At 38.3% G+C, this 19,973-nt stretch overlaps 1 protein-coding gene across 1 annotated transcript in view; it reads right to left on the bottom strand.

Annotated features, from left to right (window-relative positions):
- LRRC63 (leucine rich repeat containing 63) overlaps positions 1-3,252 on the bottom strand; it is a 116,570-nt gene extending 113,318 nt beyond the window's left edge. Inside the window, exons 1-3 of the mRNA XM_070408734.1 lie at positions 3,210-3,252; positions 1,284-1,964; positions 739-807 (exon numbers count right to left, since the gene is read on the bottom strand). Of these exons, the coding sequence (XP_070264835.1) occupies positions 739-807; positions 1,284-1,964; positions 3,210-3,252 (793 nt within the window). The remainder of the gene's footprint in view (positions 1-738; positions 808-1,283; positions 1,965-3,209) is intronic.
- Between the last annotated feature and the right edge of the window lie 16,721 nt (positions 3,253-19,973).

Genomic DNA, 19,973 nt, shown 5'->3' with positions numbered 1-19,973 from the left:
GATTGCTATCTCCTCAACCCAGTAATACTACCAATATCTACTTGTGCTCTAGTCTCCAAACTGGCAAAAAGCCAAGGTAAATGTAGAACTAACTCATAGGCTTCCCTTATTTCAAGGATCATATCCACTCCAGTCTTCTCTGTAATGATTAATCTCCAATACCTTAAAAAGATGGGTTCTATATTTTGGACAGTTTTTGTATGTGATTTCAGTGAAAGGGCTTGTCCAATACAAGCTACTCAATCTTAGACAGAACCAGAAGTCATGGGGTTATTTTGAAATATGTATCTGTTCATTCTAATACCTAGAACTCCTGTGGGTATGTTTCTACTGCTTACTGTTTCTGCTAGTTTTCACTTATTTTGTCTTTCTCTTTATGCGCCTGGTAATTGTTGTTTAACAAACACTGTATTTGTAAAAATTTTTATAGGTCTGTAATGATGTTAAAACAGTAACTGGCACATGTCAAGTAGCTAACTCTCATTATTGCATGTATATCTGCCCCAGCCAGATTAAGAATACTGCAGGTTTTTATGTTCCCAACATCAGTACAAAGTTTGGTTTATAGTCAATATTTTAAAAAATAGTTGCTGAGTAAACAGCTTAAGGAACTGAAAATGAAGTGAGACATATGTGTGAATCACACAGACATCTCAAACACACAAAGTCATGAATACTTTTACAGAGAGATAATCTTACATATAATTTTAAAAAGAATAATATAAACCTAACATTTACCTTCAGGTGGGGTTGGCATGGTTTGCTTTGGAACGTTTTCCAGATTTTCATTTTCTATTGCATGAGTTTCTAGAAAAAAGAAAAAAATAGAACAACTTTGAATACTTGTGAAAATTCATGTTGATGTTGTTATGATTTCATTATAATTGTTAATCTTTTAATGAATTGGAATTATCCATGGTAATCTGCCCATAAAGGCGTCCATTACCATTGACATTCTGCTTCTAGAGTTCATCTAGATTAACTTATGAATGATTGTTCATTCTCACTGTTCCTTTATATTATGTTTTTTGGTCTTTTGAACTGCCTTATCTGTTTCCCACCACCACCATTTGGGTGGAATACCCAATTTGGTCTTATTAGACCTGCAAGATCAAAACTTCTGTTACTGCATTCTAGCCCATACATTAAGTGTATAGGCCAAGAGCAATCCAACCATTCCACTCTGCAAACTCAAGTGGGAGGCACCATTTGTTTGTATGCCTTTCTCTTCCCTTTTCTCTACCTGACCCCATTTTTACAGACCAGGTTCAGAATAGACGTACCTATTTCAGACTGTCTGTGAGGTTTTCTTGGTAAAACTGGTGCTGGTATGAGAACAGTATCAAGAAAAGAATTAATATTTATCACTGCCTTAGTTTGTTGTAAATGGTCAGGCGGTTGTAAATGTTTTTGTGCGTGAACAGGCATCGTTCCTGTGAGACGGCGTGGCATTGTTGCACTTAAATCTATTAGAGGGTGCTTAAAAGTATAGGTCCTACAATACTCAGGGAGAACTTCCTTGAGTTTTGGACTGGTAATCGGGGAAGAGGCATTTAAAGGTTTGGAGAACTCTGAGGAGAGAATCAGAATATCTTTCAGCATGTCATCAACAGAAATTCTTTTTATTTTAGATGGCTCTTCCTTTGGTTTTCCTGATTTTTCCATTTGATTTGTTTCTTTCCCAAGCACTCGCTTGGAAGCTGGATGAAAACTTCGAAGAAATATGGAACCAGTAGCAGTCTCTGGAATGCTCCAATAAGCATCTTTAGAGGATTTGATAGGTGTTGAAATACTAGCCACTCTTCTTTGTGCATGGTAATTGAGAGAGAGAGTTTGGATATTGACAAAGGTTTGTGATTGCTTTCTTGAAACAGCATCAGGAAAACTAGTTTTATCTCCTTCAATTAAAGTGGTTTCATCTTGAGCAAACTTTTCATGTGATGGCTCAATTTTGTCAGTCTTGGCTAAGCCAGAAAAAAGAGAAAAAAAAAGCACAATTAGATTATATTCATCAAGGTGTCAGGGACAAAACTATAATGTCTTGGAATTCATAACTTTGTTTTATTTACTCACCCCTCTCTCGCCTTCTAAAAATATTTCTGTATATATTCAGCTATCAGGAATTTTTAGCTGACTGAGATAAAGTTTAAATGAATAACTGGAGAAGTGAAGAGGCTAAATTGTATTAGATTTATGAAGGGTAGGATAGAGAGCTTATTCTTGAAAAAAATACAGAATTGATGGAGAAAAGAATAGATTATAAAAGATATTTTTGAACAGTTGCCACTAAAACTCTGGCAATATGGACGAGTAAAAATAATTCTGATGAATGTTTACTATTTATCATCATTGCTTCCTTATTTGAAACTCTTTGAGAAAAGATTACACTTCTTTTCAATGCCAGGTGTCAGACCAATGTGTCCTCTGAACATGGTAACGTTATGATACTGGCTACAAGGTACCACAAGTTCATTTAGGTTACAACAGTAAGTATTCTTTTCTCTCTCAGGTCCAGAAAATGTACTGTGTCTACATTTTTAGGTACTTCACTACATCAAATACATTTTCCCTTTCCTATGTGACAGAATGTTAAATGACATTTATTTTCTATTTTTCAGTTGAGTACAATAAATTCTAATGAGGAGGTAATAGATTCATTAAGACATTACTTTTTTAATGTAATATGCATTTCATCAAAGTTATACATACACATAGTTTAAGGGTCAAATAGGACTCTATGGCTTATTATGAAAAACAGTGCTCCTCAAATATTGCCTATTCTATTTCCAGCTCCCCAGAGGAAAATACTTTTAATTTTTTGAATAAAACTCCCACATATTTATTGCATGATGATAGTTATAGTAGTTGCCAATTCTAGAGCATAGGTTTTTAGTTGGGACCAACTGTGTATAAACTCAACTTTAATTTTTTTTGTTTTCTTTTTTTAAAATCTTTATTGTTGAAAGTATTACATAGGTCCCCTCCCCCCCCTCCATTAACCTCTTCCAGCCCACTCCCATCCCCACCCCCAGGCCTTTGCCACCCCATGGTTATACCTATCTGGTTGATCTCTTCTCACCCACCCTCTCCTGCCTTCCCTCTGAGGTTCAACAGTCTGTTCATGCTTCTATGTCTCTGGGTCTGTTTTTGTTTATAAGTTTATTTAGTTCATTAGATTCCTCATATGAGTGAAATCACATGATACTTGCCTTTCTCTGTCTGGCTTCTTTCGCCTAGCATCATGTTCTCCATGTCAATTCAAGCTGTTGCAAATGGTAAGAGTTGTCCTTTTTATTGCTATGTAGTATTCCATTGTGGAAATGTACCACAGTTTTTTTATCCTCTCATCTGCTGATGGGCACTTAGGCTGTTTCCAAATTTTAGCTATTGTAAATTGCGTTGCTATGAACATAGGGGTGTATACATTCTTTTTGATTGCTGTTTCAGGTTTCTTAGGATATATTCCTAGAAGTGGGATCACTGGGTCACATGGGAGTTCCATTTTTAATTTTTGAGGAAACTCCATACTATTATCCATAATAGCAAGGCATTACTTTCAAAGAGATGGCCCAGGGATTAAAAATTGTGGCAGAGTAAGTGAATGCTTGCACGTACATGCTCCCAGGAACAAACTGGTATTACAACTAAAATACAGGAAAATCTTCCCGAATAATCAATGGAAAACTCACAGGAGAGAATCCTGATACCTGAGGACTGAAAGTGGAGACCACATAGAGATTGATAGGAGAGGCAGAAGCTCGAAAAGGATGGCGAGGCACCTACAGACAGCAACTAAAGTCCCAGAGAGATATCTCAGCTGTGTGGGGCGGGGGGGCGGGAGGGAGGATTGCCACTGAGAACTCTGGGATCTAATCCCCAAGCTGGGCCCTTCAGCAGAGAGCACCAAACTGAGAAGGGTACCCACATGACATCTGGATATAAAAAGCAGCAGAGTGCTGTCTGCCAGGGAAAAACAGCTGAAAATTCAGGCACCTTCTTAAAGAGCCAATACACAAAATTCCCTGTGGAGCCACCCACCTTGTGCTCTAGCAGAGGAAGGGTGAAGTGGACTGGAGCTGTGGAAGCAGAAGGCAGGACTGATGACTTGGGGGATAGAGCTCAGAAGACAGACACCCCAAGTTTCCTGGGCTGGGTCATTCCCTCACACAGCAGAGGACATCTTTCCCACATAGACATTTGCCTTGCCTGGGGGGAAGACAGTCCACATACCCTATTGGAAAACACCTTGCCTTGAGGCCACTTAAAAGATTAAAAATAACAATTAGCCTCCAGGCAGAAGCAACTGCCCCACCCTGTTGAAAAAAACCTCCAGCCACACATGAGGACAATTGCCTGGGGGCAATTCAAGTTGGAATCCTATCAGTCTGTAGGCAGAGGTGGTCTCTGGGGACTTTGAGTCTAAGCCTGATCTAATTAGTCAGAAACAGCCTTTAACACTGTCCTGCACTAAAGATTGAGAGGTGTAGAGGATCTACCTAATACATAGTCACAAACCCAAACAGAAAGCCAAAATGAGGAAACAAAGAAACAACCCCCAATAACCAAACATCTGGAGAAGAGAGATCATGGGGAGACAAAGAAACAGCCCGCATATGAAAGATAAAAAAGGCATCACCAGAAAAGGAAGTAAATGAAATGGAGGCAGTAGAGGCAAGCAACCTGTCAGAGAAAGAATTCAGAGAAATAGTCATAAGGTGGATGAAAAGAATGGAAGACAAATTCAACAATATGTGTAAGAACCAAGAGGAAATGAAGAAGAACCAAGAAGAAATGAAAAATGACATCACTGCTATAAAGAACTCAATAAAAAGCATCAATAGTAGACTAGAAGAAGCAGAGGACCGCATCAGTGAGCTAGAAGACAAGGTAGGAAAAAATACCCAAGCAGAGCAGCTTCTAGAAAAAAAATTAAAAAGCAGGAGGAGAGCCTAAGAGAACTTTGGGACAACACAAAATGAAACAACATACGCATAATAGGGGTGCCAGAAGGAGAGGAAACTGAGCAAGGTATAGAAAACCTGTTTGAAGAAATAATGACAGAAAACTTCCCTGATATAGGGAAGAAAAAACTAACACAAATCCAAGAAGCTCACAGAGTCCCAAACAAAATGAACCCCAAAAGACTGATGCCAAGGCACATTATAATTAAATTGGCAAACACCAATGACAAAGCAAGAATCTTAAAAGCAGCCAGAGAGAGACAGAAAGTTACCTACAAAGTTTCCCCCAACAGACTAGTGACTGATTTCTCAACAGAAACACATCAGGCAAGAAGGGAATGGAATGAAATATATAAAGTCATGCAAAGGAAGGGTCTGAATCCAAGAATACTATACCCAGCAAGGCTATCAATCAAAATTGAGGGTGAAATCAGGAGCTTCACAGACAAAAAAGGACTACAGGAGTTTATTACCACCAAACCAGCAATGCAAGAAATGCGAAAGGGTCTGCTGTAAAAAGAAAAATAGGAAACAAAGAAGGAACACAGGGATAAAGAACAAAAATGGCGACAAACAAGTATCTATCAATAATAACATTAAATGTAAATGGATTAAATGCCCCAATCAAAAGACATAGGGTAACTGAGTGGATAAGAAAACATGACCCATATATCTGCTGTCTACAGGATACCCACCTCAAAAAAAAAAAAAAGATGCACACAGATTGATGGTGAAGGGATGGACAAATGTTTTTCAGGCGAATGGAAACAAAAAATAGCTGGGATAGCAATACTTACATCAGACAAATTAGATCTCAAAGTGAAGGACATAAAAACAGATAAGGAAGGCCACTTCATAATACTAAAGGGAGCAGTCCAACAAGAAGAAATAACTCTGGTAAACATATACGCACCCAATATAGGAGCACCCAAATACATAAGAAAACTTGTGGAGGAGATCAAGGAAGAGACTGGCAGCAGTACAATCATAGTAGGGGAATTTAACACCCCACTATCACCATTGGACAAATCCTCTAAACAAAAAATCAGCAAAGAAACATCAATCCTAAATGACTCACTAGATCAGATGGAATTAATTGACATCTTCAGAACATTTCACCCCAAAGCCACAAAATATACATTCTTCTCTAGTGCACATGGGTCATTTTCAAAGATAGACCATATATTGGGTCACAGGCAAAGTCTCTTCAAATTCAAGAAGATAGAAATCATATCAAGCATATTCTCAGATCACAATGGCATAAAACTGGAAATTAACTACAATAAAAACAATCCAAAAAAATCAAACACGTGGAGATTAAATAGCATGCTATTAAACAATGACTGGGTTACCAGAGAGATCAAAGAAGAAATAAAAAACATCATGGCAACAACGACAATGAAAACACAACAATCCAAAACTTATGGGACACAGCGAAAGCAGTCTTGAGAGGGAAGTTCATAGCTTTACTAGCCTACTGCAAAAAACAAGAAACAATGATAATAAATTGCCTAACCTTACAATTCAAAAAGCTAAAAAGAGAGCAACAAGAAAAGCCCAGTGTAAGCAGAAGGAAGGAAATAATAAAGATCAGAGCAGAAATAAATGACATAGAGACTAAACAAACAATACAAAAGGTCAACAAAACCAAGACTGGTTCATTGAAAGGATAAAGAAGATTGATGAACCTCTAGCCAGGCTCACCAAGAAACAAAGAGAGAGGACCCAAATAAACCAAATCAGAAATGATAGAGGAGAAATAACAACAGACGCCACAGAAATACAATGGATTGTTTAAAAATACTATGAACAACTCTACTCCAACAAACTAGACAACCTGGAGGAAATGGACATATTCCTAGAAAAATACAACCTTCCAAAACTCAATCAGGAAGAATCTAAAAATCTCAACATGCCAATAACTATGGAAGAAATTGAAGCAGTCATCAAAAAGCTTCCAGCAAACAAAAGCCCAGGACCAGACGGCTTCACGGGGAAGTTTTACCTAACATTCAAGGAAGAAGTAAAACCTATCCTCCCCAGACTACTTCAAAAAATCCAAGAGGAAGGAACACTTCCAAGCTCATTCTATGAAGCCAGCATCACCCTAATACCAAAACCAGGTAAAGACAACAGAATGAAAGAGAATTTACAGGCCAATATCCCTCATGAACATAGATGCCAAAATCCTCAACAAAATCCTAGCAAATCGGATCCAGCAGTACATCTGAAAGATCATACACCATGACCAAGTAGGTTTTATCTCAGGGATGCAAGGATGGTTCAATATCTGCAAATCAATAAACGTAATACATCACATAAACAAATTGAAAGATAAAAACCACATAGTCATGTCAATTGATGCAGAAAAGGCATTTGACAAAATCCAACACCCATTTTTGATAAAAACTCTCAGCAAGGTGGGAATAGAAGGATCATACCTCAACATAATAAAAGCCATATATGACAAACCCACAGCCAACATCATAATCAATGGGCAAAAACTAACACCATTTCCCCTAAGAACAGGAACAAGACAGGGATGCCCCCTCTCACCATTTCTGTTCAACATAGTATTAGAAGTACTAGCCGTTGCGATCAGACAAGAAGAAGAAATAAAAGGCATCCAAATTGGAAAAGAAGAAGTAAAACTGTCCTTATTTGCAGGTGACATGATACTGTACAAAGAGAACCCTAAAGACTCCATCAAAAAATTATTAGACTTAATAAATGAATTTGGCAATGTAGCAGGATAAAAAATTAATGCCAAAAAATCCATGGCATTTCTTTACACCAATAGTGAGCTTATAGAAAGTGAGACTAAAAAAGCAATCCCATTTACCATCGCACCAAAAAAATTAAGATACCTAGGAATAAACTCAACTAAGGAGGTAAAAGACTTATATGCGAAAAACTATAGGACACTGAAAAAAGAGATAGAGGAAGACATAAACAGATGGAAGAATATACCGTGCTCATGGATTGGTAGAATCAACATCATCAAAATGTCCATACTACCCTAAGCAATCTATAGATTCAATACAATCCTCATCAAATTACCAATGGCATATTTCACATATCTAGAACGAATGTTCCAAAAATTTATCTGGAATAAAAAAAGACCTCGAATAGCTGCAGCAATCCTGAGAAAGAAGAACAAAGTAGGTGGGATCTCAATACTTGATATCAAGCTGTATTACAAAGCCACTGTTCTTAAAACAGCTTTTTACTGGCACAAGAACAGACATATAGATCAATGGAATAAATAGAGGTCCCAGAAATCGACCCAAACCACTATGCCCAATTAATATTTGACAAAGGAGGCAAGAACATACAATGGAGTCAAGACAGTCTCTTCAATAAATGGTGTTGGGAAAATTGTACAGATACTTGCAAAAAAATGAAACTAGACCACCAACTCACACCATTCACAAAAATAAACTCAAAATGGATAAAGGACTTAAACGTAAGACGGGAAACCATAAAAATACTAGAGGAATCCACAGGCAGTGAAATCGCAAACATATGCCAAAGGAATTTCTTCTCTGATACTGCTCCTAGGGCAATGGAAACTAAAGAGAAAATAAACAAATGGGACTACATCAAAATAAAAAGCTTTTGCACAGCAAAAGAAACCATCAACAAAACAACAAGAGGGCTCACTGCATGGAAGAACATATTCGACAATGATATCACTGATAAGGGTTTAATCTCCAACATTTACAGGGAACTCATGCAACTTAACAATAGGAAGATAAACAATCCAATAAAAAAATGGGCAACAGACCTAGATAGACACTTTTTGAAAGAGGACATACAGAAGACCACAAGACATATGAAAACATGCTCAAAGTCACTAATTATACTAGAGATGCATATCAAAACAACAATGTGCTATCATCTCACACCTGTCAGAATGGCTATCATCAACAAATCAACAAACAACAAGTGTTGGAGAGGATGTGGAGAAAAAGGAACCCTTCTGTGCTGCTGGTGGGAATGCAGACTGGTGCAGCCACTGTGGAGAACAGTATGGAGCTTCCTCAAAAAACTAAAAATGGAACTCCAATTTGACCCAATGATCCCACTTCTAGGAATATATCCCTAGAAACACCAATCAGAAAGGATATATGCACTCCTATGTTCATAGCAGCACAATCCACCATAGCTAAGATTTGGAAACAGCCTAAGTGACCATCAGCAGATGAGTGGATTAAAAAACTATGGTACATCTACACAATGGAATACTACTCTGCATTAAAAAAGAAGGAACTCTTGCCATTTGCAATAGCATGGATGGAACTGGAGAGCATTATGCTATGTGAAATAAGCGAGTCAGAGAAAGATAAATACCACATGATCTCACTCATTTGTGGAATATAGAGAGCTACATAGACTGATGAACAGGTACAGATCCAAAGACAGAGAAACAGCGATCAGACTCTCAATCCCCAGAGGAAAATTAGGGGAGGGTGGGGGTAAGGGGAAGAGATCAACCAAAGGACTTGTAGGCGTGCATATAAGCCAAACCAATGGACATGGACAACAGGGGGATGAAAGCATGAGTGGAGGGAGGAGATTGAGGGCTAATGGGGGGGCGGGGGATGAGGACACACTTGTAATACCTTAACCAATAAAGAAATTAAAGATTTTTTTTAAAAAAAGAAACAACCCCCAAATGAAAGAACTAGAGCAGCAGTTCTCAACCTGTGGGTCGCAACCCCTTTGGGGGTCGAACGACCCTTTCACAGGGTTCGCCTAAGACCATCGGAAAACACATATATAATTACATATTGTTTTTGTGATTAATCACTATGCTTTAATTATGTTCAATTTGTAACAATGGAATTGGGGGTCACCACAACATTAGGAACTGTATTATAGGGTCACGGCATTAGGAAGGTTGAGAACCACTGAACTAGAGAATTCTCCAGAAGAAGAGATAAATGAAGCAGAGATAAGAAATTTATCTGAAACAGAGTTCAGAGTAATGATGGTAAAAAATGCTCAAAGCATGAAAAAATATATAGTAACTATGAAAAAATAGCAGTCTGAGATAAAGAATGACATAACACAAATAAAGAACAAATTGAAAAGAATACACAGCAGATTAGGGGAAGCTGAGGTTTGAATTATTTAATTAGAAGACAGAGTTGAAAATATCACTCAATCAGAGAACCAAAAAGAAAAAAAAATTAAAAAACAGATAGACAGCTTAAGGGAGCTGTGGGACAATGTGAAACATAACAATTTTAGAATAGCAGGTGTGCCAGGAGAAGCAAAAAGGGAGAAAGGCATAGAGAAGGTGTTTGAAGAAATAATGGCAGAAAACTTCCCTATACTGGTAAAGGAAAAAAATCACACTAGTGCAGGAGGACAGAGAACCCCAAACAAGAAGAACCCGAACAGACTCATGCCCAGACACATCATAATTAAAATGCCAAAAATTAAAGACAAAGAGAGAATCTTAAATGCAGCAAGAGAAAAGAAAACTGCTACCTAAAAGGAGTTCCCAAAAGGCTGACAACTGATTTCTCATCAGAAACTCTACAGGCCAGAGGGAATGGCATGAAGTACTCAAGGTAATGGAAAGCAAGGATCTGAGACCAAGATTACTATATCCAGCAAGGCTATCATTCAAAATAGGTCAAATAAAGAGCTTCCCAGACAAAAAAAAAGGCTAAAGGAGTTCATTACCACCAAGCCAGCATTACAAGAAATGCTAAAGGGATTGCTCTAAGGGATTACTGAGAAGAAGAAACAGAGAGAGAAACCTAGCCATACAGAATTAAAATGGCAATAAATAAGTACCTATCAATAATAACCCTAAATGTAAATGAACTAAATGCTCTAATCAAAAGGTATAGGGTAACTGAATGGATACAAAGGCATGACCCAACTTAAAACAAAAGACACACATAGGATGAGTCTACAGGGATGGGAAAAACTTTTTCCATGCAAATAGAAAAAGAAAGCTGGAGTAGCAATATTCATATCTAACAAAAGAGACTTAAAATGAAGTCCATCACAAGAGAAAACAAAGGTCACTGCATAATACTAAAGGGATTGATCCAATAAGAGGATATAACCCTGGTAAGCATATGTGCACCCATTATAGAAGCACCTCAATATATAAAAAACTTCTAGAGGACTTTAACGGAGAGATGGACAACAATACAGTCATAGTAGGGGAGTTTAACACCCCTCTAAATTCACTGGATAGATCTTCCTGAAAAAAAAAAAAAACTTAACAAGGAAACAGAGACTCTAAAGGACACACTGGATCAGATGGATTTAATTGACATTTATAGAACATTTCACCCCAACACAGCAAAATATACATTCTTTTCAAGTGCACATGGATCACTCACAAAGATAGACCACATGTTAGGACACAAAACAAGTCTCTACAAGTTTAAGAAGATTGAAAGCATATCAAGCATCTTGTCAGGTCACAGTAGAATGAAATTATAAATCAACTTCAGTAAAAACACCCAAAAACATTCAAACACATGAAGGCTAAATAGCATGTTATTAAAAAAAGAATGGGTTACCAATGAGATCAAGAAAGGAATTAAAAAACAAATGTAAACGAACACACAACAAGACAAAAATCTCTGGAACACAGCAAAAGCAGTCTTGAGAGGGAAGTTCATAGCACTGCAGGCATACCTCAAAAAAAGAAAGTCAGCAATAAACTATTTAACAGTACAACTTGAAGAACTAGAAAGAGAATAAGAAAAGCCCAGAGCAAGTAGATGAAAGGAAATAATAAAGATTAGAGCAGAAAGAAATAACATAGAGACTAAAAAGTCAATGAAACAAGAGCTGGTTCTTTGAAAGGATAAATAAAATTGTTAAACCATTAGCCAGACTCATGAAGAAACAAAGAGAGAGGACCCAAATAAATAAAATCAGAAATGAAAGTGGAGATGTAACCACTGACACCACAGAAATACAAAGGATTGTAAGAAAATAGCATGAACAACTATATGCCAACAAGCTGGACAATGTGTATAAAATAGATAAATTCCTAGAAAAATACAATCTCTCAAAACTAAATGAGGAAGAATAAAAAAAACCCGAATAGGCCAATAACAACTGATGAAATAGAAGCAGTAATTAAAAAAAAAAAAACTCCCACAGGGAAGTTATACCAAACATTCAAAGCACTAACACCTATACTCCTCAAACTATTTTAGAAAATCCAAGAGGAAGGAACTCCAAACTCTTTTTATGTATTATCCTAATTCCAAAACCAGATAAAGACACTACAAAGAAAGGGAATTATAGGCCAATATCTCTGATGAACACAGATGCTAAAATTCTCAACAAAATATTAACAAATCGCATCCAGTAATATATTAAAAAGATCATACACCATGATCAAGTGAGATTTATTCTAGGGATGCAAGGCTGGTACAATATTCGCAAATCAATAAACATGATACATCACATAAACAAATTGAAAGACAAAAATCACATGATCATATCAATAGATGCAAAAAAGCATTTGACAAAATCCAACACCCATTTTTGATAAAAACTCTGAGCAAAGTGAGAACAGAGGGAGCATATCTCAACATGATAAAGGCCATGTATGACAAACCTACTGCCAACATCATACTCAATGGGCAAAAACTAAAACCATTTCCCCTAAGAACAGCAAAAAGACAGGGATGCCCACTTTTACCACTCCTGTTCGACATAGTGCTGGAAGTGATAGCCATAGCAATCAGATAGAAGAAGAAATAAAAGTCATCCAAATTGGAAAAACTGTCATTATGAGCAGATGACATGATATTGTACATAGAAAACCCTAAAGACTCCATCAAAAAACTACTAGACTTAATAAATGAATTCGACAATGTAGCAGGATACAAAATTAACACCCAGATATCTATGGCTTTTTTATATACCAATAATGAACTCACAGAAAGAGAAACTAAAAAAAAAAAATCCCATTTACCATTGCAACAAAAAATTTAAGATACCTAGGAATAAATTTAACCAAGGAGGTAAAAAACCTGTACTCAGAAAACTACAGGATGTTGAAAAATAGATATAGAGGAAGACATAAACAAATGGAAGAATATACTGTATTCATGGATTGGTAGAATCAACATCATTAAAATCATTAAAATGTCCAGACTACCCAAAGCAATCTATAAATTCAATGCAATTTCCATTAAGATACCAACATAGTATTTCACAGACCTAGAACAAACTCTCCAAAAATTCATCTGGAATAAAAAAAAATCCACAGCAATCCTGAGAAAGAAGAACAAAGCTGGAGGGATCACAATACCAGATGTCAAGCTATATTACAAAGCCACTGTTCTCAAAACTGCCTGGTGCTGGCACAAGAACAGACTTATAGACCAATGGGACAGAAGAGACAACACAGAAATTGATCCAAGCCATTATGCTCAATTAATATTTGACAAAGGAGGCAAGAGCATACAATGGAGTCAAGATAGTCTCTTCAATAAATGGTGTTGGGAAAATTGGACAGATACATGCAAAAAAATGAAACTAAACCACCAATTTACACCATACACAAAAATAAACTCAAAATGGATAAAGGACTTAAACGTAAGACGGAGACCATAAAAATCTTAGAAGGCTCCATAGGCAGCAAAATATCAGACATATGTCATAGCAATATATTTACTGATACAGCTCTTAGGGAAATTGAAACTAAGGAGAAAATAAACAAAATAAACAACAAAACTAAAAGCTTCTGCACAACAAAAGAAACCATTACAAAACAACAAGAAAGCTCACTGCATGGGAGAACATATTTGCTCAGCAATGTTATCTCCAATAAGGGTTTAATCTCCAAAATGTTCAGGGAACTCATACAACTTAACAAAAGGAAGATAAACAATCCAATCAAAAAAATGGGCAAAGTACTTAAATGGACACTTTTCAAAAGAGGACATATAGAAGGCCCGGAGACATGAAAACATGCTCAAAATCACTAAGCATCTGAGAGATACAAATCAAAATGACAATGAGGTACCATCTCACACCTGTCAGAATGGTTATCATCAACAAATCAACAAACAAATGCTGGAGAGGATGCAGAGAAAAAGGAACCCTCTTGGACTGCTGGTAGGAATGCAGACTGGTGCAACACTGTGGAAAACAGTATGGAGTTTCCTCAAAAAATTAAAAATGGAATACTCATTTGACCCAGTCATCCCACTTCTAGGAATATATCCCAAGAAATCAGAAACACCAATCAAAAAGGACATATTCACCCCTATGTTCATAGCAGCACAATTTACAATAGCTAAGATCTGGAAACAGCCTAAGTGCCCATCAGCAGATGAGTGGATTAAAAAACTGTGGTACATTTCCACAATGGAATACTACATAGCAATAAAAAAGAGAACCCTTACCATTTGCAACAGCATGAATTGATATGGAGAGCATTATGCTAAGTGAAATAAGCCAGTCGGAGAAAGATAAATATCACATGATCTCACTCATTTGTGGAATATAATAGACAACATAAACTGATAAACAAAATTAGAGCCAGAGAACAAAATATTTTTGAATATAATAGAAGTAATCCTGTTATTTGAAGATTTTTAACATTTTCTACAACTTTTGTGATATACTATGTTAATACAGTATTGGTAATATTATTATTTTTAAAATCTTTCTTCTTGAAATATTCATGTTTATGCATGTAATATTATTATATTTAAAATTGTTTTTCTGTAAATATTAATGTTTATTGCATGAAATAAAAAGAGAGAGATGGTCCAAACAAGTCTAGCTCTCACCTATGTGTTCTCTTTACACAAGAGATAGTTAGAGATTGATCTGGGTTTAGAGAGAGGATTTCTTCTGATTAGTGCTATTGAAGTGCTATGTGTTTCTCTGATCTTTCTCTCCCCCTGGTGGGTGGAGGAAGATAATTTCCCCACCACCGCAATCCAAGTGAGAGGGCATTCTTAGAAAACCATTTATAGAGAACAGGAGTATATGCCATAGGAGAAAATAAAATCTCACCATTCTCCTAACCACTTCTCCTACCAATATCTACAGAATAGCAAAAAGGTATTGGCTTACCCATGGTTGTGTCCAAACTGGAATAAAGCAAGAGGATCCCTGAAATTTTTTGACATATATTTCCTGGCATTTCAGGAGTATGCAGGGATTGATACCTGATTCTCACCTTAACTCTTAGTTCCTTAACTCTTCCTCACTCCTAGCCCCATCTATGAAGGAACCAGAAACCATTACCTGGGGGTGGCGGGGGAGTAAAAGAACAAGGTGGAAGAACTTCATGCCTTTCTTTCCCTTGGCTTTTTTAAAAATTGGTCTGAGCTCAGAGAAAGAGCACATTGGATTGCATACTAGATGAAAGTATTGATTTAGATTGGGCTAGTTGCTTATTATCTGAAAATGAGAAAAGGCAAATAGATGAAAGTGTTTAGAAAAAGCCCTGGGAGAGGGATGTATGCCATGTGAGTTTGAAGGGCAGTAGTAGGAGAAGAATATTTGCTTACTGCTTATATGGAACTAACCAAAGCACTTTCATTCAATAAAATGATTGTACCACTATCTTCAAATTTATTTTTTCTCTCTCCCACATCAAAACAAAACATAATATTTAGCAAAAAACCTCAGTAGACTCTAGAACTTCTTCCAACTACCACCATCCCAGCACATTTATCCTTCCCTTCAATAATAATCTAGTTTACACTCCTTAGTTTGACTTCCTCTCCTCTCTTCTCTGCTGTTTGTTATTTCACCTATTTATTATGTAACTTTTTATTAAATTAGTAGGCTTTAATTTAGAACAGTTTTAGATCTATAAAAAGGTTGAGCCCCCTTTATTGCACATGGTTCATCAATTATTAACATCTGGCATTAGTGTGGTACACTTATTAGAATTAATGAATCAATGTTGATGCATAGTTAATTAAAGTCCATAGTTTACAGAAAGGTTTTATTCTTTGTGTTGTACAGCTCTCTAGGTTTTGATAAATACATAATGTTATGCCTCCATCATTACAGTGTAATACAAAATAATTTCACCACTCTAAAAATCCTCTGTGCATTACTGATTCATCCCTTCCCCTCTTCCTGAACCTCTGGCAACCACGGATTTTTTTACTGTCTTCATAGTTTTGCCCTTTCAGAATTCCATATAATTGGAATCCTACAGGATATAACCTTTTCAACTGTGTTCTTTCACTTAGCAATATGCAGGGAAAGTCTCTCCACATCATTATGTGGTATGACAGGTCATTTTCCTCTTATCACTAAATAAAATTACATTGCATGAATGTACCTAGAGATGGCAAAACAAGGCCAAGTCTCATGGATAGTTTGTTTAATCCATTTACCTATTGAATTGCTTCCAGTTTGGAGCCATCCTATCTAATAATAGAGAAACATGGTAATTAGCTGTACCTCCGCTACCCTTCCCATTGGCTAATCAGGGAGATATGCAAATTAACTGCCAACAAAGATGGCGGTTAATTTGCATATGTAGGCACAATGTCGGGAGGCGAAAGGGAAAGCAAGGAAGAAGCCCCCTGCCGCTGACAGTGATCAGAAACCCAGGGGGGAGCTAAGAGCCCCCAGGGCCGCCTTTGCCCTGCCCCCAGCCATGATCGGAGAACCGGCGCCTTTGCCGCCCCAGCCAGTGATAGCGGGAAGCAGGGGTGGAGCCAGCGATGGGAGCTGGGCAGGGGCGGAGCTGGCAGTCCGGGGAGCTAAGGGTCCCTTGCCCAGGCCTAAAGACTTGGCCACAGGCGTTAGGCCTGGGCAGGGGTGGAGCCTGCAATCTCGGGGAGATGGGGGTCCCCTGCCCAGGCCTAAAGCCTTGGCCACAGGCGTTAGGCCTGGGCAGGGGTGGAGCCTGCAATCACAGGGAGCTGGGGGTCCCCTTCCCAGGCCTAATGCCTTGGTCAGAGGCATTAGGTCTAGGCAGGGGCAGAGTGGGAGATTGTGGGGAGCTGGGGGTCCCCTGCCCAGGCTGATGCCTCCACCAGAGGCCTTAGGTCTGGGCAGGGGCGGTGCCAGAGATAGTGGGTAGCAGGGGCGGAGCTGACGATTGAGGGAGCTGGAGGTCCCCTGCCCAGGGCTAATGACTCAGCCAGAGGCATTAGGCCTGGGCAGGGGCCAAGCCGGCAATTGGTGTGAACTACAGACAAAACACCTTTCCTGACCGCTCATTGGCTTAGCTCCTTGTATGCCACTGGTAATATTCTTAGTAACTTGGGTAATAAGAATCCAAATAGGTGATCTAGGGTTTTTCACCACACTCCTGGAGAAAAAAAAGGAAGGTCCGCTGCTGTAGGGCTAAGAAATGTCATATCCTGCCCTAGCTGGTTTTGCTCAGTGAATAATGCCTCGGCCTGCCCACTGATAGGTCTGGGTTCAATTCTGACCAAGGGCATGTACCTAGGTTGCAGGCTTCTCCCTGGCCTGGGCCCAGGTCAGGGCTCATGCAGGAGGCAACCAATCAAAGTGTTCCTCTCACTTTGATGTTTCTCTCTGTCTTTCCCTTTCTCTTCTACATTCTCTAAAAATCAATGGAAACATATCCTCAGGTGAGGAGAAAGGAAAGAAAGAAAGAAAGAAAGAAAGAAAGAAAGAAAGAAAGAAAGAAAGAAAGAAAGAAAGAAAGAAAGAAAGAAAGAAAGAAAGAAAGAAAGAAAGAAAGAAAGAGGGAGGGAGGGAGGGAGGGAGGGAGGGAGGGAGGGAGGGAGGGAGGGAAGGAGGGAGGGAGGGAGGGAGGGAGGGAGGAAGGAAGGAAGGAAGGAAGGAAGAAAGAAATGAAGAAAGAAAGAAAGGCCATATCCTATGAAAGACACATCTTGAAAATGCCTAAAGAAAGTTGTCATTTTTTCACGGTGAAGGGACTGGAGTCTGTGTTGATGAAAACACCTTAATGGCTGCGGTGGCTGGCAGCGGCTGCAACAGCAGGGTGATGGGGCTGGTGCCTTCCCCTGATCAGCCGGGTCACCTCCCACAAAGGGAGGCCAGACTGTGGCTTAGGCCCGCTCCCCAAGGGGAGCAGGGAGCAGGGAGTAGGACATCCCCTGAGGGCTCCCAATATGTGATAGGGGGCAAGCTGGGCTGAGGGGCCTCCCCCCTCCAGTGCACAAATTTTTGTGCACCAGGCCTCTAGTCTATCTATATAAAAGGCTAATATGCTAAGTGTCCTTCCCACCTTCTGACCGGTCATTATGATGCACACTGACCACTAGGGGGCAGATGCTCAATGCAGGAGCTGCTGTGACAAGCACAGAGAAATGGTACTGTGGACATGGCATCTACAAAGCAATACTTGGCTTCCCCCAAGTGGGACACAGGCCCTGCCACCACCCCAGAGTGGCAGCCCACCAAATCACAACCGATGCTGCTGAGACCCCATAGCGCAAAATGCAGCCCACAGCCCAGCCCCACCCAGAAACGGTCGCTGTGGGTGCCAGGTAATGACATCATGTAGCAACGCCCAGCTTCCTCTCTCTAGTGACAACTAGCCCCTTTGCAGTTTCTTCAGCCCAGGAACATGACTTGCTTTATAGCCAGGTGCAAACATTTTACACTTTAACCAAATGTCTGTGAAGCACTTTCCCATGCCTCATCTCATTTGATCCTCACAGAAGTCCTGGAGTAGGTAGAAAGGAGACTCAGTAGAATCCTATTTTCTTTTCATAAGTCAGAAAACGGAGATTTAGAAAGCTTAAAAACTTGACCCGACTGAAATGAAGTAAGAAATGGTGGACCTTGAAAATGACTTCAGGTTTTCTCACTGTGCAGAATATAGTCAAACACTGCTGCAGTCAAATATTTTACCCTTTGTCCTTCCTGTGTGATCTACAATAATAATCTGCTTCATGTTGATATTTACTGCTGTGTTGCTGACAATTACCTGAAAGAGAAGTTGGGGTGCTTCACTGGCTGAAAAAAAGTTTAGCTAAATCAGAAAGCAGGTCTAATTAAGCAAGTTTATTCTCTATATATAAAAGGCTAAGTTGACTCGCACATACATATAAAGCTCTTGCTGCTGCCAATTGCACGCATGTGTTTCGATCTGTCATTGTCAATTGTGAATTTGGTTGACACTTCTATTACAGAGAAAGGGCGAATAGCAATATTAAAATATTTTTTCTAATTAATTTCCTTTCAATGTGCACGGATTCGTGCACAGAGCCACTAGTTATGAATAAAGTTGATATAAATATGCATATGCAGATTTTTGTGTGGATATAAGGTTTCATCTTACTTGGGTAAATATCTATGAGTTCAATTGCTGGATTGTATGGTAAAAGTATGTTTAGCTTTGTACAGAACTACCAAACTCTCTTTAAAAGTGATTGCATCACTTTGCATTCCCAACAGTAATGAATGAAAGTTCTTCTTGCTCCTTTTCAGCATTTGGTGTGGTCAGTGTTTTGGATTTTAGCTATTCTAATTGGTCTGCAGTGATATCTTCCTGCTGTTTTAATTTACAATTCCCTAATAGCACATGATGTTAAACATTTTTTTCATATGCTTATTCAGTCTCTGGATATCTTCTTTGGTAAGGTGTTAGTTCAGATCTTTAGCCCACTTTTAAATTGGGTTGTTTTCTTATTGTTGAGTTTAAGACTTCTTTTTTTTAATGCAAGTCCTTTATCAGATATTTATTTTGCAAATAGTTTATCCTAGTGCATGGCTTGTCATCTTATTATTTTAACAATTTCTTTCACAGAAAATTTTTAATTTTAATAAAGTCCAATTCATCAGTTTTTTCTTTCATGGATTTTTCTTCTACTGTCATATCTATATCTAAAAAGTCATTGACAAACCCAAGGTCACTTAAATTATCTCCTATGTTATATTCTATAACTTTTGTAATTTTGCATTTGTACATTTAGGCCTATGATTCCTTTGTGTTAATTTTTGTAAAAGATGTAAGGTCTGGACTAGGTCCTTTTAGGGATTTTTTGTTTGTTTTTGTGTGTGTTTTTTGTAGGTGGATGTCAAGTTAAC

This window comes from Myotis yumanensis, unplaced genomic scaffold (genome assembly GCF_028538775.1).
Source record: "Myotis yumanensis isolate MYYU_CA2020_CCGP unplaced genomic scaffold, mMyoYum1.0.hap1 SCAF_3, whole genome shotgun sequence".
Taxonomy (NCBI): Eukaryota; Metazoa; Chordata; class Mammalia; order Chiroptera; family Vespertilionidae; genus Myotis; species Myotis yumanensis.
Note: the sequence above shows the minus strand (reverse complement) of the source record. Positions and strands in the feature narration are given on the sequence as shown.